The 21,912-nt window shown below is 61.1% G+C and overlaps 1 protein-coding gene across 1 annotated transcript in view; it reads right to left on the bottom strand.

Annotated features, from left to right (window-relative positions):
- Positions 1–21,912, bottom strand: part of LOC135284767 (fibrillin-2-like) — an 80,736-nt gene that overhangs the window by 9,732 nt on the left and 49,092 nt on the right. Inside the window, exons 25-57 of the mRNA XM_064396461.1 lie at positions 21,733–21,858; positions 21,172–21,300; positions 18,888–19,013; positions 18,353–18,478; positions 17,915–18,037; positions 17,547–17,672; positions 17,319–17,444; positions 16,810–16,932; positions 16,031–16,153; positions 14,733–14,858; positions 14,239–14,361; positions 13,835–13,957; positions 13,088–13,249; positions 12,403–12,471; positions 12,065–12,190; positions 11,127–11,252; positions 10,720–10,869; positions 10,165–10,236; positions 8,502–8,627; positions 7,899–8,024; positions 7,028–7,153; positions 6,390–6,506; positions 6,132–6,260; positions 5,422–5,541; positions 5,057–5,182; positions 4,827–4,979; positions 4,252–4,317; positions 3,858–3,983; positions 3,513–3,632; positions 2,960–3,082; positions 2,407–2,538; positions 1,065–1,190; positions 251–457 (exon numbers count right to left, since the gene is read on the bottom strand). Of these exons, the coding sequence (XP_064252531.1) occupies positions 251–457; positions 1,065–1,190; positions 2,407–2,538; positions 2,960–3,082; positions 3,513–3,632; positions 3,858–3,983; positions 4,252–4,317; positions 4,827–4,979; positions 5,057–5,182; positions 5,422–5,541; positions 6,132–6,260; positions 6,390–6,506; positions 7,028–7,153; positions 7,899–8,024; positions 8,502–8,627; positions 10,165–10,236; positions 10,720–10,869; positions 11,127–11,252; positions 12,065–12,190; positions 12,403–12,471; positions 13,088–13,249; positions 13,835–13,957; positions 14,239–14,361; positions 14,733–14,858; positions 16,031–16,153; positions 16,810–16,932; positions 17,319–17,444; positions 17,547–17,672; positions 17,915–18,037; positions 18,353–18,478; positions 18,888–19,013; positions 21,172–21,300; positions 21,733–21,858 (4,128 nt within the window). The remainder of the gene's footprint in view (positions 1–250; positions 458–1,064; positions 1,191–2,406; positions 2,539–2,959; positions 3,083–3,512; positions 3,633–3,857; positions 3,984–4,251; positions 4,318–4,826; positions 4,980–5,056; positions 5,183–5,421; positions 5,542–6,131; positions 6,261–6,389; positions 6,507–7,027; positions 7,154–7,898; positions 8,025–8,501; positions 8,628–10,164; positions 10,237–10,719; positions 10,870–11,126; positions 11,253–12,064; positions 12,191–12,402; positions 12,472–13,087; positions 13,250–13,834; positions 13,958–14,238; positions 14,362–14,732; positions 14,859–16,030; positions 16,154–16,809; positions 16,933–17,318; positions 17,445–17,546; positions 17,673–17,914; positions 18,038–18,352; positions 18,479–18,887; positions 19,014–21,171; positions 21,301–21,732; positions 21,859–21,912) is intronic.

Below are 21,912 nucleotides of genomic sequence, written 5' to 3'. Positions count from 1 at the left end.
AGCAATTCTGATTAAGATCTCTTATCTCCTTTGTTAACAAATAACTCATTCCATAACAGACCTGATCTAAAGGCCTAAAACCTTGAAGGCCAGCGGGTTTCCTTAAAATTAACCCAAAAATCCAAGGCTAAGGCAGGGCTGCTCTGAAGCTCCCCTCACCCTGGATTCTCCCAGAGAGCTGGGGAACCCTGCAGGGGCTCCTTGTCTGCTCTGGGGGGCTCACCCCTGTGCCCACCCCTGCCCCACTCACCTCTGCCATCCGTGGAGTAGCCGGGGCCGTGGGGACACATCTTCTTGTAGTGGGCAGTGCCAGGCAGGGGGCAGAGCTCGCACTGGGGGCCCCAGCTGCGCCCGCTGTTGCAGCAGCACTCGGACTTGGTGACCAGGTTGCGGTTGGTGGAGGACATCTGGCACATGGTCTGCAGCACCTCCGTGAAGCAGAAGCCCTGGCGGGTGTCTGGGCACAGAAAGGGGACACAGATGCAGGGTCTGAGGCAGTGCCAGCACCAGGGGGAACGGAGCAGGCGGTGCCAGGGAGCCTGGGGGGGTTTGGATAAAGGTGATGCTCTGACAGCTGCAAAAAATCCCACATGGTTTGGGTTGGATTGCATTGCATTGCATTGCATTGGATTAGATTGCATTTCATTGAATTGGACTGCATTGCATTGCATTGCATTGCATTGCATTAATTGGATTGCATTGCATTGCATTGCATTGCATTAATTAGATTGCATTGCATTTGATTGCATTGCATTGGATTGCATTGCAGCTGTCTCTGTTGGGTTGGAGGGGCCTTAAACCCACCCTGTGCCACCCCTGCCATGGCGGGACACCTCCCACTGTCCCTGTGTGCCCCAAGCCCCGTCCAACCTGGCCTTGAACAGTTCTTGGGGCAGCCAGAGCCTCTCTGGGCACCCCGTGCCACCCCCTCCCAGGGAATTCCCCCCAGTGTCCCATCTGCCAGCCCCTGTGTCCCTGTCCCCGGTCCCTTCCCGCTCTCTGAGCCCCCCTGAAGACCCCCTGTGCTGCCGGGGGGCGCTGCAGCCGCCCGGGAGGGACATTACCGATGCACTCGGTGCCCGAGGGGCTGACTTGGAAGCCCTCGTTGCAGTCGCAGCGGTAGCTGCCGGCCGTGTTCACGCAGCGCCCGTTGGGGCAGATGCCGGGCTTGGTGCGGCACTCGTTCTCGTCTGCAGGGAGGCACCACACACACACAGAGCCCTGCTGAGGCCAGGCACAAACCTCCCCAGCTCCCCACTCCCCGTGCAGAGCCCTCACCGAGCCCCCGAGGATCCCTTCTGTGTCTGGGCAGCTGGGAGGAGCCCCCACCTGCCCTGGGGAAAGCATCCACCCAACCCCAGAGCAGGGTGGGCAGAATGCAGCTTCCCTGGCTTGCCCATGCTCCAGCTGCTGCTGGGACTGGATTGGAATGGAATGGAATGGAATGGAATGGAATGGAATGGAATGGAATGGAATGGAATGGAATGGAATGGAATGGAATGGAATGGAATGGGTTGGGTTGGATTGGATTGGATTGGATTGGATTGGATTGGATTGGGTTGGATTGGGTTGGATTGGGTTGGGTTGGATTGGGTTGGGTTGGATTGGATTGGATTGGATTGGAATGGATTGGATTGGGTTGGGTTGGATTGGATTGGGTTGGATTGGATTGGATTGGAATGGATTGGATTGGAATGGATTGGATTGGGTTGGATTGGATTGGATTGGATTGGATTGGATTGGATTGGATTGGATTGGATTGGAATGGGTTGGGTTGGGTTGGGTTGGATTGGGTAGGATTGGATTGGATTGGGTTGGATTGGATTGGATTGGGTTGGGTTGGGTTGGGTTGGGTTGGGTTGGATTGGGTTGGGTTGGGTTGGGTTGGATTGGGTTGGATTGGATTGCATTGCGTTGCATTGGAGCTGTCTCTGTCCCGTGCAGCTCTGTGCTGTTCATTCCTACCCATCCCAAAAGCAGCTTGGAACACTCAGGAAAACTCAAAGACAAGGACGCGTGGCCCAGGGCTGTGTCACCCTGGGGGTGACACACAGGCCCAGGGATGCACCGAGGTTTTGTGTGTCCCACTGGGACACTCAGGAAGTTGTGACACGTGGGAAAGCCCAGGGAGGAGCCCGAGGATGTAAAATAAAGAAGGATGTAAAGCAAAGAGGGATGTAAAATAAAGAAGGATGTAAAGAAAAGAAGGATGTAAAGCAAAGAAAGATGTAAAATGAAGGATGTAAAATAAAGGAGGATGTAAAGCAAAGAAGGATGTAAAGCAAAGAGGGATGTAAAATAAAGAAGGAGGTAAAGCAAAGAGGGATGTAAAGCCCAGGTCCGTGGGTGATCCCTCAGTCGGAACACCCCTGGGTGTGCCCCAGGAATGCCCAGGCTGCCTGGTACCTGTGCAGCCCTCGCCGTCGGGCCTGCGCTGCATGCCAGGAGGGCAGATGCACATGAAGGTGCCGATGAGGTTCTTGCAGAGCATCCCCCGGGACTCGCAGTCGTGCAGCCCCTCTGCACACTCGTCCAGATCTGCAACGAGACCCATCAGAGCCCCTGCCAGCCCTGCCAGCCCTGCCAGCCCAGCCCTGCCCCATCCCTCCCTGCAGCCTCGGGCCAGGCTGGCTGGCACACAGGTTAAAAAATGTCATGGAATGAGCTGGGACTTTGAAACTCATCCAGTGCCACCCCTGCCATGGCAGGGACACCTTCCACTGTCCCAGGCTGCTCCAAGCCCTGTCCAGCCTGGCCTTGGGCACTTCAGAAATCCAGCCCCAGCTTCTCTGGGAAACCTCCCCACCCTCCCAGGGAAGAATTCCTTCCTACCAGCAGGAGATGGGCGATGGTGAGAAAAGCCAGCGCAGAATTCTCACCTTCCCCGTGCACACCTGGCCAGGGGCAGGGGCTGGGGACACTCTGGGCCGTGGCCTGCTGGCTGCAGAAGGGGTTTTACCTCTGCACATCCTCCTGTCCTCGCGCAGGGCGTACCCAGAGGGGCAGGTGCACTCGTAGGAGCCGAAGGTGTTGATGCAGCGGAAGGCGCAGAGCAGGGGGTTCAGGGAGCACTCGTTGATGTCTGCAGGGAGGAGGGCACAGAACTCACCTGGGTGCCCTCAGCAGGGGCAGGAGCTCCCCAGGGCACATCCACCCTCCCTGGGCATCCGTCCCACCAGAGCTTTGTTCCACCAAAGCCTCCTGCTGTGGTCTGCCCTTGCAGAGGGGCAGAGCCCCGGTGTCCCAGCAGCTTTGGTGGGAATGGGCTGCTGCTCCTTGGGGAGGCAGCTCCTGTGCTCATCCAGGGCTCCAGAGGGAGCTGAAGGAGCCCAGTGTGGAGAGGAGCCTCATCCAGCTTTTCCACCCCATCCACGGGGGGCTGGCCCAGGCAGGGACCAGGGGTCCCACAGAGCCCAGCGTGGTGGGGATGAAGGGGCTGGCCCAGGCAGGGACCAGGGGTCCCACAGAGCCCAGCGTGGTGGGGATGAGGGGGCTGTCCCCCAGGTCATTACCTTCACAGGTCATCATGGGCCCTGGCTCAAAGCCCTCGTCGCAGGCGCACTCGAAGCCTCCCACCACGTTGGTGCAGGTGCCATTCCCACAGGGATTGCCAATGGAGCACTCGTCCGTGTCTGGGGGGCACAGCAGCGTGAGGAGGAGGAGGAGGAGGGTGGGGAAGGGCTGGGCTCTGGCAGGCAGAGCACTCCAAGCATCCCACCAGAGCCGGGATGGAAGGGAAGGGGCAGGGGAGCAGCTATTCCCTCCCTGTACGTTCCCACACGGATCCACCCCCTCTGGAGTGAGGGGGATGGAGCAGGAGGGAGCAGGGCACCCCCCCAGCCCCCCCAGAGGCTCACCCACGCAGTTGACCCCGGTGTAGTCCAGGTTGTAGCCGAAGGGGCACTCGCAGCGGAAGGAGCCGTCGGTGTTGATGCAGGCGCCGTTGATGCACACGCCCAGGTTCTCCGAGCACTCGTTCACGTCTGGAAAGGGAAAGTGCAGCTTCACACGGCCACAAAGAGCCCCGTCCCCCCAGCACTGCCCGGGGATGCTCAGGGCACCCCGGGAGTTTCAGGTGTTGCCTTTCCAGAGGTGAGGGGTGAACCCCTGGTGAGCAGTCTGGGGGGTTTGGGGGTGCCCAGTCCCTGTGCCCCCAGGATCCCACCCTGCTCTCCAGCAGCCCAGGTCTGGTCCATTCCAGGCAACAACCCCAAAACCCAAACTTCTGCTCGTCCCTCCACGCAGCCTCACCTTCCCTGGTGTCACCTGGGCCTGGGATGGCCCCGTGGCCATAGGGACACAGCTCCTGGAAGGCAACTGCAAGAGAGAGGAAAGCGGGAATGAAAAGAGAAAGACAAGTGGGATGTGCTGATGGGATTCTGCTCCCAGCAGCTGAAACGGGCTTTGAAGATCACCACTGTTCCCATGGGGACACTTCCACTGCTCCCGTGGGGACACAGCCATCCCTCTTCCATGGGGACACCCACCACTCCCATGGGGACACAGCCATCACTCCCATGGGGACACAGCCACTGCTCCCATGGGGACACATCCACTGCTCCCATGGGGACACAGCCATCCCTCTTCCATGGGGACACATCCACCACTCCCATGGGGACACATCCACTGCTCCCATGGGGACACAGCCATCCCTCTTCCATGGGGACACCCACCACTCCCATGGGGACACATCCACTGCTCCCGTGGGGACACAGCCATCCCTCTTCCATGGGGACACCCACCACTGCCATGGGGACACAGCCATCACCCTCCCTGGGGACACTCCCCTCTCCCCCGGGGACCCCCCAGCCCTGTCCCCTTCCTACCGTTGCCCTCCTGCGGGCACAGCTCGCAGGGGTCTCCCCAGCCCTCCCCGGGCATTTTGCTGCAGCAGCACCGAGCCTTGGTGGTGTTGAAGGCCTTGGGCACCGAGCACTTCCCGTTGTCGAAGCGAGTGAAGCAGAAGCTCTGCCGAGTGTCTGGGGGAGGAGGGGACGTGCCAAGGTCAGGGAGATTGCCGGGAATCGTGCAGGAATTCCGGGAATCGGGCACTGACCGAAGCAGCGGCGGCCGTTGTCGGACAGCACGAAGCCCGGCGGGCACACGCACTGGAAGCTGCCCGGGGTGTTGGTGCACGTCCCAAAGAGGCAGATGTTGGGCTCCTCCTCGCACTCGTTGATGTCTGGGAGCAGCAGGGACACGGCCAGGGGTCGTTAGAGCAGGTGAGGGGGGTGGGCACCACCCCACAACCCACCTGCAGGGAAAACGGGCACAGCAACACCCCGGAGCCTCCCGTGCCACCAGAGCTGGGCTTGCCCGGCGCCCAGCAGGGGCTTGGGGGTGCTGATGCCCCTGGGGTGCTCTGGGAAGGGCAGGCTGGGGTGTGCAGGGGCCGTGCTGGGGGCACAGAGCCAGCCTTACCAATGCAGTTGTCGTTCTGCACCTCGTAGCCAGGCGGGCAGATGCAGCGGAAGGAGCCCTCCAGGTTCTGGCAGGTGCCAGGGGAGCAGGTGCCAGGCAGGCTCACGCACTCGTTGATGTCTGGAGGGGGGGAAAACAGCCAGGGGTGGGTGCACCAGGCCCTGCCTTGCCCCAGAGGTGACAGGGAACAGGGGAAACGTTTCCAGGATGGTTCCTGGTAGGACTTTAGGGCGTGGACAGGACGTTTGTCCCCCTGCCTGCAGGTCCCAGCACAGGGCAGGACAGGCCTGGGGGAGGTGGGGGCAGGGAGGGACCAGTGCTGCTCTCCAGGGGCATTTCAGGGAGCAGGCCGTGCTTCCAGGGCACTGCTGGGTGCCTCTGGAGAATGCCAGGACCAGCTTGGGGCAGCAGCAGCCGGGCCAGAGGAGAGGGCACTGGAGCGGGCACTGGAGTGGGCACTGGAGCAGGAACTGGAGCAGGCACTGAGTGGGCACTGAGTGGACACTGGAGTGGGCACTGGAGTGGACACTGGACTGGACACTGAGTGGACACTGAGCGGGCACTGAGTGGACACTGGAGTGGACACTGAGTGGACACTGAGGGGACACTGGAGTGGACACTGAGCGGACACTAGAGTGGACACTGGAGCAGGCACTGAGTGGACACTGAGCAGACACTGAGCGGACACCGAGTGGACACTGGCCACTCACCCACGCAGTTCTTGCCGTCGGGGGTGCGGTCGTAGCCCTCCTGGCACAGGCACTGGAAGGAGCCCACGCTGTTGATGCACTGCCCGTTCCTGCACACCTGCCCCACCAGCGACGAGCACTCGTCCACGTCTGCGGCAGCGGGAGCAGAGCCACGGCAAGAGCGTCACCGTCACCCGCGGCACACACGGCCACCCCCGCTGTCCCCGGGGGGGTGGCACACAGGGCCACCCCCGCTGTCCCCAGGGCTCGGGGACTCACCCATGCAGTCGTTGTTGTGGGTGAGCTCGAAGCCCGGGAAGCACAGGCAGTTGTAGGAGCCCACGGTGTTCTTGCAGGTGCCGTTGCCGCACGGCTGCCGGTCGCACTCGTCGATGTCTGCGGGGACAAGGACACGCCTGAGCGGCCAGGTGGCTGCAGGGCTCAGGGACAGCCCGGCGGGACACGCGGCTGTCCTTGGCAGCAGCCTGGAGTGTCAGGGACTTGTGTCACCCTGCAGGGGCACTGACCAGGGGAGTGACACTGACCCAGAGAGTGACACTGACCCGGGGGAGTGACACTGACCCAGGGGATGTGACACTGACCCAGGGTGGGTGACAATGACCTGGGGAGTGACACTGACCTGAAGCGTGACGCTGACCCAGGGGGGGTGACACTGACTGGGGAGAGTGACACTGACCCAGGGGATGTGACACTGACCCAGGGGATGTGACACTAACCCGGGATGGCTGACACTAACCTGGGATGGCTGACACTGACCCAGGGTGGGTGACACTGACCCGGGGGATGTGACACTGACCCGGGGGATGTGACACTGACCCGGGATGGGTGACACTGACCCAGGGTGGGTGACACTGCCCCGGGGGATGTGACACTGACCCGGGGGATGTGACACTGACCCATGCACATGGTCTGCTCCCCGGTGGCCTTGAAGCCGTTGTGGCAGATGCAGACGTAGCTGCCCTCGGTGTCCACGCAGTCCCCGTGGCTGCACACGTTGGGGATCTCCTGGCACTCGTTGCGACCTGGAACGGAGCCCAGGGGGTGCAGGTGAGGGGCAGGGAGGGACACGTGGGGACAGCAGAACCCCGCCCACGGATTTGGAGAGGTGACATGACAGACAATGAGATTCCGTGCTGTCATCCCCGAAAAAAGGGGGGTGTGATCAGGTGTGGGCTCAGGTGTGTCCCAGGTGTGTCCCAGGTGTGATTGGGTGTGCCCCAGGTGTGTTGCTCAGGTGTGACAAGGAGTGTACCAGATGTGTTTCCCAAGTGTGCCCAGTTGTGTTCCAGGTGTGATCAGGTGTGACTGAGTGTGGACCAGGTGTATCCCAGGTATGTTTTTCAGATGTGAGTGGCTCAGGTATGACCAGATGTGATCAGGTGTTTCCCAGGTGTGTTTCCCAGGTGTGATCAGGTGTGCCCCAGATGTGTCCCAGGTGTGTGTCCCAGGGCCCCTGTGTTTCCCAGGTGTGTTGCCCAGGTGTTTCCCAGGTGTGTTTCCCAAGTGTGTCCCAGCTGTGTCCAGGTGTATCCAGGTGTGTTTCCCAGGTGTATACCAGGTATTTCGCAGGTGTTTCCCAGCTGTGCCCAGGTGTGTTTCCCAGCTGTGCCCAGGTGTGTTTCCCAGGTGTTTCCCAGGTGTATCCAGGTGTATCCAGGTGTGTTTCCCAGCTGTGCCCAGGTGTGTTTCCCAGCTGTGCCCAGGTGTTTCCCAGGTGTATCCAGGTGTATCCAGGTGTTCCCCAGCTGTGCCCAGCCGTGCCCTTACCCACGCAGGCTCCCCCCGGGGACAGGCGGTACCCGCTGGCGCACTCGCAGCGGAAGCTGCCCGGGATGTTGACGCACTCGGCGTGCCGCTGGCACAGCGTCTCCCCGCTGCTGCACTCGTCGATGTCTGCGGGCACAGAGGGCACAGGGCACCGGGCTGGCACCGGGATCGGTGCAGGGAGCGGCCGAGGCGGGGCTGGGACCGCGGCTCCCGGCGGGAACAGCCCGGGAAGGAGCGGCGGGATCAGGGAGAGCAGCTCCCGGACATCCCAAAAATCCCCCCTGGAGCTGCCGGCAGGAACAGCCCGGGAAGGAGCGGCGGGATCAGGGAGAGCAGCTCCCGGACATCCCAAAAATCCCCTCCCGGAGCTGCCGGCAGGAACAGCCCGGGAAGGAGCGGCGGGATCAGGGAGAGCAGCTCCCGGACATCCCAAAAATCCCCCCTGGAGCTGCCGACGGGAACAGCCCGGGAAGGAGCGGCGGGATCAGGGAGAGCAGCTCCCGGTGCCGTGCGGGACATCCCAAAAATCCCCCCTGGAGCTGTCGGCGGTCCCGGGGCCGCGTCCCGGGACGGGAGGAGCCGAGCTCCGGGGGCAGGCGGTACCTTCGCAGATGAGCAGGATGTTGTTGTAGCTGAAGCCGATGGGGCACTCGCAGCGGAAGCTCCCGATCTGGTTGATGCAGACGCCGTTGGTGCAGATGGCTGGGATCTCGCTGCACTCATCGATATCTGCAGCGATGCAACATCAGCATCCCACCCCTGCGTCCCGGGAATGCTCCTCAAGACCAGCATCCCACCCCGGCACCCCGGGAATGCTCCACAGCATCAGCATCCACCTCTGATCCCAGGAATGCTCCTCAACATCACCATCCCACCCTCTGCATCCAGGAAATATTCCACAACTTCAGCATCCCAACTCCTGCATCCCGGGAATGCCCCTCAACATCAACATTCTGATCCCAGGAATGCTCCTCAACATCAGCATCCACTTCTGATCCCAGGAATGCTCCTCAACATCAACATCCCATCCTCTGCATCCCAGGAATGCTCCTCAACATCAGCATCCTCACTCCTGCATCCCAGGAATGCTCCTCAACATCAGCATCCCTCACTTCTGCATCCCGGGAATGCTCCTCAACATCAGCATCCACCTCTGATCCCAGGAATGTTCCACAGCATCAGCATCCACCTCTGATCCCAGGAATGTTCCACAGCATCAGCATCCACCTCTGATCCCAGGAATGCTCCACAACTTCAGCATCCCACCCTGGCACCCCGGGCATGCTGGGAGGTGCTGGGGGAACGCTCCCATCACCCACAGAGGGTCAGAGGCAAAGGGCCACCAGGAAAGCAGCCCTTGGGTGGTGCAGGATGAGCCCTGCAGGTCGTGCCAGCCTCGGGCTGCTCCACAGAATTTTGGGAACGCAGCAGAGCCACCCAAGTTTTAGGAGCATGGGATTAGGAGATGTTTTGGGAAGGCTCCACCCAGGCTGTAGCCCCTGCTTGCTCTGAGTGTTCCCTGCAGTAACAGCTCAGCTCTGGCACCAGGCTGGAAATGGGGAGCCCAGGGGGGCACTGGAATACTGGGGGGGCTCTGGGGTCCCACCACCAACTCCCTCTGTTGCCCTTCATTCCCAGGAAGAGAAAATTCACTCTTCTCCCCCCTCTTCAGTCCCGGGCACTGCCAACCCCCTTCTCCTTGCCCCAACCTTTAATTCCCTGAGTGAGGAGCTGCCAGGGGATGCCAGGGGCAGCCCTGGCCCCGTGGGATGAGGATTTACTCCCCAACCTTTAATTCCCTGAGTGAGGAGCTGCCAGGGGGTGCCAGGAGCAGCCCTGGCCCTTGGGGGTGAGGATTTACTCCCCAACCTTTAATGCCCTGCCTGAGGAGCTGCCAGGGGGTGCCAGGGGCAGCCCTGGCCCCTGGGGGTGAGGATTTACTCCCCAACCTTTAATGCCCTGCCTGAGGAGCTGCCAGGGGGTGCCAGGGGCAGCCCTGGCCCCTGGGGGTGAGGATTTACTCACCAACCTTTAATGCCCTGAGTGAGGAGCTCCCAGAGATGCCAGGAGCAGCCCTGGCACCTGGGGGTGAGGATTTATTCCCCAACCTTTAATTCCCTGAGTGAGGAGCTGCCAGGGGGTGCCAGGGGCAGCCCTGGCACCTGGGCATGCAGGATTTACTCCCCAACCTTTAATTCCCTGAGTGAGGAGCTGCCAGGGGGTGCCAGGGGCAGCCCTGGCCCCTGGGCATGCAGGATTTACTCACCAATGGGCTTCCCCGTGTGGATGTCAATGATGAAGCCCGGGGCTTGGTTCCCACACAGGATCTGGTACTCGGCTGCAAAGGGAACCCCGAGGTCACGGCCGTGCCCAGGGAGGGCCAAGAGTGCAGGAATTGGGGGCTCAGGGGCACCAGGGGGGTGCCCACTGGGCATGGAGGCACCTCCAGAGCGCTCCCCTTGCTCCTTTTGTTGGTGTCCATGCCCCAAATGCCATGGGAAAATGGGAAAATTGACAGGACAGGGATCACATGGGAAGGACTTGGAGTGGGCAGGGGTGGCACAGGGAGCCTGTGGGGGCACTTACAGTGGGCAGGGGTGGCACAGGGAGCCTGTGGGGGCACTCACAGTGGGCAGGGGTGGCACAGGGAGCCTGTGGGGGCACTCACAGTGGGCAGGGGTGGCACAGGGAGCCTGTGGGGGCACTTACAGTGGGCAGGGGTGGCACAGGGACCCTTACAGTGGGCAGGGGTGGCACAGGGAGCCTGTGGGGGCACTTACAGTGGGCAGGGGTGGCACAGGGACTCTCTGGGGGCACTTACGGCTGGCAGGGGTGGGGCAGGGCTCGCAGGGCTTGTTCCAGGCCTTGCCAATGTTGTAGGAGCAGCAGCACATCTTCTTGGTCATGTTGAAGGACAGCTCGTTCTCGCAGGTGTCGTTGTAGTTGCGGTAGCAAACGCTCTTCCTCATGTCTGCAACGGCAGTGCCAGGCTTGGGACAGCCCTGGGATGGCACTGCCAGCCCTGGGAAGGGCACTGAGCCCTGGGAAGGGCACTGCCAGCCCCGGGAATGGGAGGCAAGACCTCCAAATGGAGCCCAAGCCATCACCCAGCTCTGAATCCCTGTCTCCAGCCCTTCTGCCCCATCCCCTTGGCACAGCCCCTCTGGGATGGCAGTGCCAGCGCCCTCCCCAGAGATCTGAGCCCTCCCCACGATGCCAGGGCCGTACCCATGCAGTTGTTTCCCCCGTTGACCTGCATGTACTCGGGGGGGCACACGCAGGTGTAGTTGCCCAGGGTGTTGTAGCAGGTGCCAGGGCCACAGATCCCGATGTGGGCAGAGCACTCATCAATGTCTGTGGGAGGAAGGAGGCAGAGCACTGGGCATGGGTGGAGAAGGGCACAGGGAGGGGTGGAGGCAGGCTTGGCACGAGGGATGGGTGGGGTTGGCACGGGGGACCAGGCTGGGGACAGGTTTGTGATGAGGGGACGTGGAAAGGAAAGGGGAAGGGATGTCCCCAACCATTCCTGGGGCAGCTGGCACACACTGTCCTCACCTTGGCACACACACAGGGTGCCAGCCCTGTCCCCAGCCCCTGTGGCAGGTGCCACCCCTGTCCCCAGCCCCTGTGGCAGATGCCAGCCCTGTCCCCAGCCCCTGTGGCAGGTGCCACCCCCTGTCCCCAGCCCCTGTGGCAGGTGCCACCCCTGTCCCCAGCCCCTGGAGCAGGTGCCAGCCCTGTCCCCAGCCCCTGGAGCAGATGCCAGCCATGTCCCCAGCCCCTGGAGCAGGTGCCACCCCTGTCCCCAGCCCCTGTGGCAGGTGCCAGCCCTGTCCCCAGCCCCTGTGGCAGGTGCCACCCCCTGTCCCCAGCCCCTGTGGCAGGTGCCACCCCTGTCCCCAGCCCCTGGAGCAGGTGCCAGCCCTGTCCCCAGCCCCTGGAGCAGATGCCAGCCATGTCCCCAGCCCCTGGAGCAGGTGCCAACCCTGTCCCCAGCCCCTGTGGCAGGTGCCAGCCCTGTCCCCAGCCCCTGTGGCAGGTGCCACCCCTGTCCCCAGCCCCTGTGGCAGGTGCCACCCCTGTCCCCAGCCCCTGTGGCAGATGCCACCCCTGTCCCCAGCCCCTGTGGCAGGTGCCAGCCCTGTCCCCAGCCCTGTGCCCGGTACCCTCGCAGATCCGGGTGTCCTCGTTGAGGTAGTAGCCCAGGGGACACTCGCACTGGAAGCTGCCGAAGGTGTTGACGCAGTTCCCGCCCTGGCACAGCCCTGGCAGCTCCTGGCACTCGTCAATGTCTGAGGAGGGGCAGCAGTGGCACATTTTCACTGCCTGTGCCACCCCCAGCTGCAGAGAGCTCAGCCCAGCTCTGGATCACGGCCAAGGGGAGCCACACTTTGTGTCCATCCCTTGGTGGTCAGCGGGCACCAAGGCCATGGCACAGGGTCCCCACAGGGCTGGGGTCCCACAGCACCCCTCGGGAAGGGCCGTGGCATCAGGGCTAACTCACCCTCCAGGATGACAGTGATGGGGTTGGGCCGGAAGCCTTCTCCCCCAGGGCACAGGGTCTTGTACTCGGCTGTGGAGAAAGGAGGGCAGGGGGCTGAGGGGCAGCAGGAGGGTGGGCAGAGCCAGGAGAAGCCCGGCAGGAGCAGCCATGGGCTGGCATGGAGCAGCTCCATCCCCATCCCCTGCCGAGCCATCCCACAGCCTGCCCTCCCTTCCAAGGGGGATTTCAGATTCCCCCTCAACCCACGGCACTGGGAAGGAAACATCCCAACCTGGACCCGCCCAGACACGACAGCCTGGCTTCTCCCACCCCTCTCCACCTCTGTCCTGCCCTGGGTGGACAGAGCAGCAAATCCCAGACTCAGCACCTCCAGTCCGGGCTGAGGATCCATCAGGGAGCCACGTTCCCCTCTCCCCTCCTTCCCATCCCAAGCTTCCTTCCAAGGGGGAATTCCACATTCCCCCCCAGCTCATTGCACTGGGAAGGAAACATCCCAACCTGGACCCCCCCAGACACAACAGCCTGGCCTCCCCCATCCCTCTCCACCTCTGTCCTGCCCTGGGTGGACAGAGCAGCAAATCCCAGACTCAGCACCTCCAGTCCGGGTTGAGGATCCATCAGGGAGCCACCCTGCCCCTCTCCCCTCCTTCCCACCCGTGTCCACCCCAAGCTGTTCCCCACTCACTGGTGTTGGCTGGAGGGCAGAGCTCGCAGGGGTTGCCCCAGGCACGGCCCAGGGAGCAGCAGCAGGAGGCCCGAGTGACGCCCACGCCGATCTCGGCGCTGCAGGAGATGCCCCCGTCCCCTCGGTCCTGCGTGTCCAGGAAGCAATTCCCAACGCGGGTATCTGCACACACACGGGGCTGCTGAGCAAGCACAGCTCCCCTGGAGAGCTTGGGGGTGCTGGAGGAATGGGGTCGGGTTTGGGATGGAGGGGGCCTTGAAGGTGACCCCGTTCCACACCCTGCCATGGGCTGCAAAGGAGTGGGAAATCTTCCAGGGGTAAGGAAAAACTGGGGGTTACTGGGGCCCTGTGCTGGGATCATGGAATCCCAAATGGTGTGGGCTGAAGGGACCTGAAGGATCATCCTGGCCATGGGCAGGGACAGCTCCCACTGTCCCAGGCTGCTCCAAGCCCCATCCAAGCTGACCTTGGGCACTGCCAGGGAATAAAACAGCTCCAGAGCTGCCCTGGAGCAACATGGCTGCAGCAAGAGGGGCACCCACAGCGGTGACAGTGACACCAGCTGGGGCACACTCGACAGCACGTGGGTTCTGCTGCAGGGTTAAACCCACGGGGGACAGCCAGGCAGGGACAGCCAGGCAGGGACAGCCAGGCAGGGACAGCCACCCTCCTCGTGTCCATCTCCAGCTCCACGGGGCCACCAAGGACCCCGAGGGTGGGTCTGGGTGGCTGGGAGGTCTCACTCACCCACACAGCCCACCCCCGTGGGGTTCAGCTCGAAGTCCTGGGGGCAGTTGCACAGGTAGCTGCCCGGGGTGTTGACACAGAGCCCGTTGATGCAGTTCACAGGGTCTGCACACTCGTTGATGTCTGAAAGGACGGACAGATGGACACTGAGGATCAAGGTGAGCGCTGCCAGGAGAGCCCAGCCCAGCCTGAGCTCTGTGCCCAGGTGTACCCCCCCCCAGAACACCCCCTGCCCTGTGCCACCCTCACCTCCCTGCCCAGAGGAGGAGCAGAGCCACCCCAGCTGTCCCTGCTGGCCACCCCAGCAGCACAGACACCTCAGGGACCATGGATTGCTCTGAGGCTGCCACGGATGGGGCCAGCTGAGCCCAGCAGGGCCCCGAGCAGCAGGCAGGAGCCCTGACCTGTGCAGTTGCCCCCACTCCTGTCCAGCTCATATCCATCGTCGCAGGCGCAGCGGAACATGCCGGGCAGGTTCTGGCAGGTGCCAAAGACACAGATGTTCTGGAAGGTGCACTCATCAATGTCTGCAAAACAGGGACAGCTGGGGACAGGCTGTGGCAGGGAGAGGGCCAGGACAGGCTGCTGCTGCTCCCACCTCCTGCCCAGCTGTGACCAACCCAGCCCAGGATGGTGCTGGTGCCATCTGAGACAATCTCCTGGGGGAGCTGGGCCACCCCACCCTCTCCCCTCACCCCTGCTCTCCCGGTTTTCCATTCTGCAGGAATCCAGGCTCAGCCCAACCTCTCTGAAGGCTGGGGACGAACCGCTGCCAGTGGCAGAGGTGGCACCTCAGGGGCCTGGCACCAGCAGGTGCTGGGCTCTGGCTCAGCTCTGTCTCAGGAGGTGCCAGCAGAGGACAGAGAGGGCCAGGAGCGGGTCAGAGCCGGGCACTCACCCTGGCAGGCCTTGCTGTCCTCGGTGGGGTTGAAGCCCATCTCGCACTCGCAGCGGTACCCGCCAGGGGCGTTGAGGCACTGCCCGTTCTCACACAGGTTCACGTTGTCTGCACACTCATCCACGTCTGCAGGGAGGGACACAGGGCTGGGGGCTGCCCTCGGCCAGCCCAGGCGACCCCAGGAGCCTGCCCACCCTCTCCTGCCATGGCCCTGAGCCTCCCCAGACCCCTGCAGGAGGTGCTGGATCCCTGCTGGAGCTGTCTGTGGCACAGACTGGGCTGCCCTGTGCTTTGTGCCAAGGCACACCCCGCCAGGCTGGTGGCTCAGAGGGGCTGTCCTGGACTGAAAGGTTGTGTGTGTGTTCTATTTCCTCTGTCAGAGGTGGGGCAGCTATCTCCTGTTAACTGGGAAGTTTTCTTTATCTCTTCCACATCCAGTCCTCCCTCCATGAGGTATCTTCTGTTAGTGGGCCATTAATTATTAATTATCTTCTGTTCATGGCCAGGGTGTGTCCCTGCATGGCTGATCAAATTCCATCATCCCATTGGGAGATGCTCTGCCCAGGGGGAGGAGCTAAGCATTCCTGCCTGGATACAATCTGAGGGTTGGGACACTCCAGCAGCCTCTGCCCACTGCGTTCCCAGAGGAGCAGCTTTCTCCTGCCCTGCATTCCCAGAGGAGCAGCTTTCTCCTGCCCTGCATTCCCAGAGGAGCAGCTTTCTCCTGCCCTGCATTCCCACAGGAGCAGCTTTCCCCTGCCCTGCATTCCCACAGGAGCAGCTTTCTCCTGCCCTGCATTCCCAGAGGAGCAGCTTTCCCCTGCCCTGCATTCCCAGAGGAGCAGCTTTCTCCTGCCCTGCATTCCCAGAGGGAGAGCAGGCCCATCTCCAGCAGCCCTGGAGCTGCAGAGGAAAACTCCCCCCTTGTGCAGGATCCCTGCTCCAGCAGAAGCACAGCTGGCACTGCAGGAGGGCTGAGCCACCATGGCATGGGGCTGTGCCACCACCCTGACACATAGGGTCAGCTCCTGCTCTGACTCTGTCAGCAGTTTTTTGGGGTTTTTTTTGTTTGCACTATTACATTTATATTTTTAATTTCCCTAGTACTGTTATTCCTGCTCCCACATCTTTACCCGTGAACCCCTTAATTTCAAAATTATAACAGCTCGGAGGGAGGGGGTTTACATTTCCCATTTCAGTGGAGGCTGCTGCCTTCCTCAAGCAGACAGCTGTCTTTTCAGGCCAGGAGAGGGGCTGGTGCCTGTCCCAGCCCCGCTGCTCTGCCAGCCTGGGCTCACCTGAGCAGGAGAAGCCGTCGCCGTTGAAGCCGTCGCGGCAGGCGCAGCGGTAGGAGCCAGGTGTGTTCACACAGTTGGCGTTCAGGTTGCACTTGTGCTCCTCAGTTGCACACTCATCCAGGTCTAGGCATGGATAACAGCCTGTCAGTGCCTGGCCTGGCTAACCTGGAATGCATCTTGGGCTCCTGGATAAGCTGGGCTCACTTGTGGAGGCACAGAGTGGTTTGGGTGGGAAGGACCTTAGTCATCACCCAGTTCCAGCCCCAGGGACACCTTCCACTAGCCCAGGTCGCTCCAAGCCCATCCAGTCTGGCCTTTCCTTGGCTTTGCCCTGAGCCTGAGCAGCTACAGGGGCACACAAATGGCCCAGGAGACTGTCTGGGCACTTGGAGGCTTCAATACATCCCTGAGAGCCTCTATGGCCACCCCAGGACACTGCCAAGCCACTGACCACGCCACCAACTACCACATCTGCATGGCTTTAAACCCTCCAGGGATGGTGGCTGGGCCAGAGCTGGACACTTCCATGAAGACATTTTCCCAATAGCCAACCTAAACCCCCCCTGGCCCAGCCTGAGGCCATTCCCCTTTGTCCTGTTGTCCCCTGGGAGCAGAGCCCGACCCCCAACCTGTCCCCTCCAGTCAGGGAGTTGTGCAGGTCCCCTCTGAGCCTCCTTTCCTCCAGGCTGAAGGCCTCCACGCCCTGGTGCTGCAGTGGGAGCCCAGCCCAGCCTCCCAGGTGCCTGCAGAGGGATGTCCCTGCCCTGGTGAGGACTCACCGTTGCACTTGAGCCCGTCCCCGAGCCAGCCCGAGCGACACTTGCACTTGAAGCTGCCGGGGACGTTGATGCAGGACGCGTGCATGTCACAGTTGTGGGCCCCAATCTCACACTCATCGATGTCTGCAGAGGAAGGACAGCAGGGCTGGCACGGCTCAGCTCCCCCAGGACAGCAGGGCTGAGCCTGGGCTGAGCCTGAGCTGAGCCTGGGCTGAGCCTGAGCTGATCCCGCTCCGGGGTTTGGGCACCCGCAGCTCCCACGGTTTGGGGGAGAGGCTGCCTGGGGTTGGACCCTGCAGCTGAGGAGCTCAGCCCTGGCAAACGTGCAGGAGGAAGGGCAAGCTCCTGGCTTGGCCATCCCCTGGGAGCTGGTGGGTCCTGGCCCTCTGTGCCTGCCCAGCACATCCCACAGCACCCCCCACACAGCACCCCGGGGTGGGGCTCTCTCCAGGGCAGCTCTGGGAGGGGTTTCCTGTTTTTTCTCACCCCCAGGCGTGCTGAGCTCCCACCTGTGCACCCCGTGGTTCCCTTCTTGACGAAGTAGCCCAGCTGGCAGTGGCAGATGAAGGAGCCCTTGGTGTTCTCACACTCGCCGTGCAGGCAGATGTTGGGGTTGAGGTCGCACTCGTTCACATCTGCAGGACAAAACCACCCATGGGACACCCCGAGGACCCCAGGGTGGCTCTGGGGACAGGAGGCAGAGCTGGGACACGCCCAGGGCACAGCCAGGGCCTCACCAATGCAGGTCTTCATGTCCAGGGATGCCATGAAGCCGTCGAAGCAGAGGCAGCGGTACTCCCCGGGGATGTTGGTGCACTGCCCCCCGTCACAGATCTCGGGGTTATCCTCACACTCATCAATATCTGCACAGAGGGGAGACCATGCCAAGGTGAACACAATGAGAGCTGGAGCACGAGGGGGAAGGAGGAAATCCCAAATTGTGAGCGGCTGGATGTGGCAGTGCAAAGCAAAATCATCCATCCAGGAAAAAGAGTCCTTTCTCTGGAAGGGACTTAAAAATGAGACACCCTCATTCTGGAGCCAGCTGTGGGGGACACAGAGATCCCCTGGGGCAGCACCTGCAAGAGCCAAGGTGGCCACTGACCTGCACAGGACCTCTTGTCTGGCATCAGGGCGTAGCCTTCGCTGCAGCTGCACTCGTAGCTGCCCTCGGAGTTGGAGCAGTGGGTGTCACAGCCCCCGTTGGTGATGGTGCACTCGTCGATGTCTGGGGACAACCACACAGTGCCCTGAGCTGGGAGGGACCCGCAGGGATCCAGCCCAACCCCTGGCCCTGCACAGACGAGGGCCCAGGCAGCAGTTTGAGTGGGAGAAGAGGACACAAATCTCCCCCAGCCACAAGAGAACACCTCATTCCCTCTGCCCAGCCCCTGGCAGTGCCCTCAGAGCCGGTGACAGTCCCTGTGCCAGCAGCACAGATCTGGCTGTCACTCAGCCAGGACATTCCCTGTTTGCCTGTGTGTCTGGGAGGGTTCTGGGCTCATCCCAAGGTGCTGGAAGGAGCCTCTGGAGCAGCACTCACCCACACAGCCCTGCCTGTCTGGCGTGGCCTGGAAGCCCGAGTCGCAGGAGCACTGGTAGGTGCCGATGACGTTGACGCAGCGCCCGTTGCGGCAGAGGTTGTCACTGAGGGAGCACTCGTTGATGTCTGAGGGGACAAGAGCACTTGGAGCAGCCAGCCCTGCTCAGGCCATCACCTGGTGCCCAGCCCTGGGTGTCCAAACTGGATTTGTCCCTCTGGTCAAAGGGAGCAGCACAATGAACGACATCAACGCAACAAAACGCTGGGAATGAGCTCGGTCTGGAGGAGCTTTTGGTCTTGGAATGAGCTCCTCTTGGATGAGCTGGACACACTTATCATGGAAGCACAGAAGGCTTTGGGTGGCAGGGACCTGAAGGATCACCCATGGGCAGGGACACAGGCAGGGACCCCTTCCCCAGCCCAGGCTGCTCCGAGCCCTTGGCCACCTCCAGGGATGGGATGTAGGGGACAGGCAGGAGATCCCCACAGCCCTGCAGGAGCTCTCCCTGGGGGGAGTCCCTGCTGTGCCCCTCACCAATGCAGGTGTTGCCCTCGGCTGTCAGCTCGTGCCCAGGGGGGCAGATGCACTCGAAGCTGCCGTCGGTGTTCATGCAGATCCCGCCCCGGCACAGCAGCGGGTCCCGCTCGCACTCGTTGATGTCTGCACAGGAAAATGGGATTGGTGCCTTCCAGAGGCTTCTCCACTGGAGGAACACCCCAGAACGGGGATATCACAGGGTTAACAGGGCAGGGAATGAAGGGCTGGGATCCCAGAATGAGGAATATCACAGGGTTAACAGGGCAGGGAAAGCTGTGCTTGGCTTCCAGAACAGGGAATATCACACAGGTAGCAGGGCAGGGGGTGCAGGGCTGGGCTCCCAGAGCAGGGAATATCACAGGGTTAACAGGGTAGGGAATGAAGGGCTGGGATCCCAGAACAGGGAATATCACAGGGTTAACAGGGCAGGGAAAGGTGGGCTGGGATCCCAGAGCAGGGAATATCACAGGGTTAACAGGGCAGGGGGTGCAGGGCTGGGATCCCAGAACAGGGAATATCACAGGGTTAACAGGGCAGGGAATGAAGGGCTGGGATCCCAGAACAGGGAATATCACACAGGTAACAGGGCAGGGAAAGCTGGGCTGGGATCCCAGAACGGGGAATATCACAGGGTTAACAGGGCAGGGGGTGCAGGGCTTGGCTCCCAGAGCAGGGAATATCACAGGGTTAACAGGGCAGGAAATGAAGGGCTGGGATCCCAGAGCAGGGAATATCACAGGGTTAACAGGGTAGGGAATGAAGGGCTGGGATCCCAGAACAGGGAATATCACAGGGTTAACAGGGCAGGGAATGAAGGGCTGGGCTCCCAGAACAGGGAATATCACAGGGTTAACAGGGTAGGGAATGAAGGGCTGGGATCCCAGAACAGGGAATATCACAGGGTTAACAGGGCAGGGAATGAAGGGCTTGGCTCCCAGAACAGGGAATATCACAGGGTTAACAGGGCAGGGAATGAAGGGCTGGGATCCCAGAACAGGGAATATCACAGGGTTAACAGGGCAGGGGCTCCAGTGGTCTCCTGGTTGGAGTCTCAGTGTTGGGAGACCCCAGCTCATGCCTCGACCTCAGCAGAGCCCAAAGCCCCTCAGTGACAGCAGAGAAAGGGACTGAGGTTGGATATATTTTTAAAATCTCATTTTCCTCTCATGTTTATTTTCCTGACTCCAGCACTGAAGTTAAGAATGGGTTATTTTCCCTGACTTGGCTAAAACACTGATGAGATTTTCAGGTAAAGAGGGCTGAGACACACCTGAAAATGGGGGTGACAGGGCCCTACCAAACACCCCCAGGTCAGTGGGAGCCTGCTCCTGGTGAATCCCAGGCTGGAAAGAATTCCTCCCTCAGGAGGCTGAAGCCAAATTCTTTTGCCAAACACAGGTGGGAAGAAGTTAATCCTTGACCACAGGGAATGACAAAACGTCACCACCCCCTTTGGGGTGAGATGACTCAGCTCCCTGTCACCCAGAAAAAAAGGATAAAGTGGACTTGGACAAGTAAGAGTGAGCATTAAATTTCAAAAAAGAACAATGAAATTTATATCCTCCTATAAAGATTAGAAATCTGACTACTGCAAGAAGGCAGCAGGTCATGGGTGAGGACTGTGACATTCCCAGGATCCCAGAAATGGAGCAGGAGGAGGAGGATGATCAGTGGGAGCTGTGGAAACCCACGCTACAAATTGTATGGAAAAGACAAAGCCCCTGCCAGGGGCAGTGATTTATTTTAAAGAGCACAGAGAATAAAACATGAAAAATAAATAAATGGTGTTGAATCATGGCTTGAAGTGGTTTGAAAGTCCAAGCCAAAGCAGAATATTAAGAGCAGGTCAGTGAGACAAGTGAGTCTGGCTGGACAGAGGACAGGAACGTGGAATGCCAGGAATTAAGAGGACAGCAGGAGTCTGGCTGAGCTGTTGGAGACAAACTGAGGTACTGAGGTCACTGATGGGATTTTTTAAGCTCCAAACAAGAATTATTCAATTGAAAACAGATGAGACTCTGACAGAATAAAAACAAGCCTTGGGCAGACAGGAGGAGCTGGAAGGAACTGTGTGAGGATAAAGGGAGGTTAAAAGGGCAGGTGAAGGAAGGGAGCCCCTAGAACTGAGAGGCTGGAAGGGGGCACAGAGCTCCCCATGGAGGGATTGATCAGTGCAGTGTTTGGGAAGCTGGGCAGCTCTGGCTGTGCCCTGCCCTGTGCCAGGGCCCTGCCCTGTGCCAGGAGGGTCAGGAGGTGCCCCGGGGGGCCCAGCCCTGCTCACCCATGCAGTTCTTCATCATCATGAAGCCGCTCTCGTAGCCCTCGAAGCACTCGCACTCGAAGCTGCCCGGGGTGTTCACGCACGAGCCGTGCCCACACAGGTCGGGGGAGATGCGGCACTCGTCGATGTCTGGGGACAAGGACAGGCCCTGGGGCAGGACAGGCCACCAGCAGGGCCACAGCCAGCGCTGGGCTGCCTGCAGGCACACCAGGGAGCAGCAGGCAAAGGAATTCCCGCAGCTCTGCTGTGCCCTGGGGCAGGAGATAAACCCCACAGGCAGGAGCTTTATCCCACAGGCAGGAGGAGCCTTGTGGAATCACGGAGTTCCAGACTGGTTTGGGTTGGGGGGACCTTAAATCCCACGCAGTGCCAGCCCTGCCATGGGCAGGGACACCTCCCACTGTCCCAGGCTGCTCCAAACCCCATCCACCCTGATCTTGATGCTCCTGCTCATGGTCCTGCTCCTGGCTCCTCCCCATGGCAGGGACCCCTCTGGGCATCCCCACCCCGCTGAGCCCCCCAAAATCAGCAGCAACAGCCCAGAGTGGGGGGGTCCCTCACCTGTGCAGTTCCTCTCCTCAGCATCCAGAGCAAACCCATTGCCGCAGATGCACCTGAAGCTGCCGATGGTGTTCCTGCAGGTGCCGTGCGTGCAGAGCCCGGAGAACACCTTGCACTCGTTCACATCTGAGGGGCACCAGAGACAGGGTTGGCTCTCCATGAACCCCCCCGGCCCAAGCT

Source organism: Passer domesticus, chromosome 21, assembly GCF_036417665.1.
Source record: "Passer domesticus isolate bPasDom1 chromosome 21, bPasDom1.hap1, whole genome shotgun sequence".
Classification (NCBI taxonomy): Eukaryota; Metazoa; Chordata; class Aves; order Passeriformes; family Passeridae; genus Passer; species Passer domesticus.
Note: the sequence above shows the minus strand (reverse complement) of the source record. Positions and strands in the feature narration are given on the sequence as shown.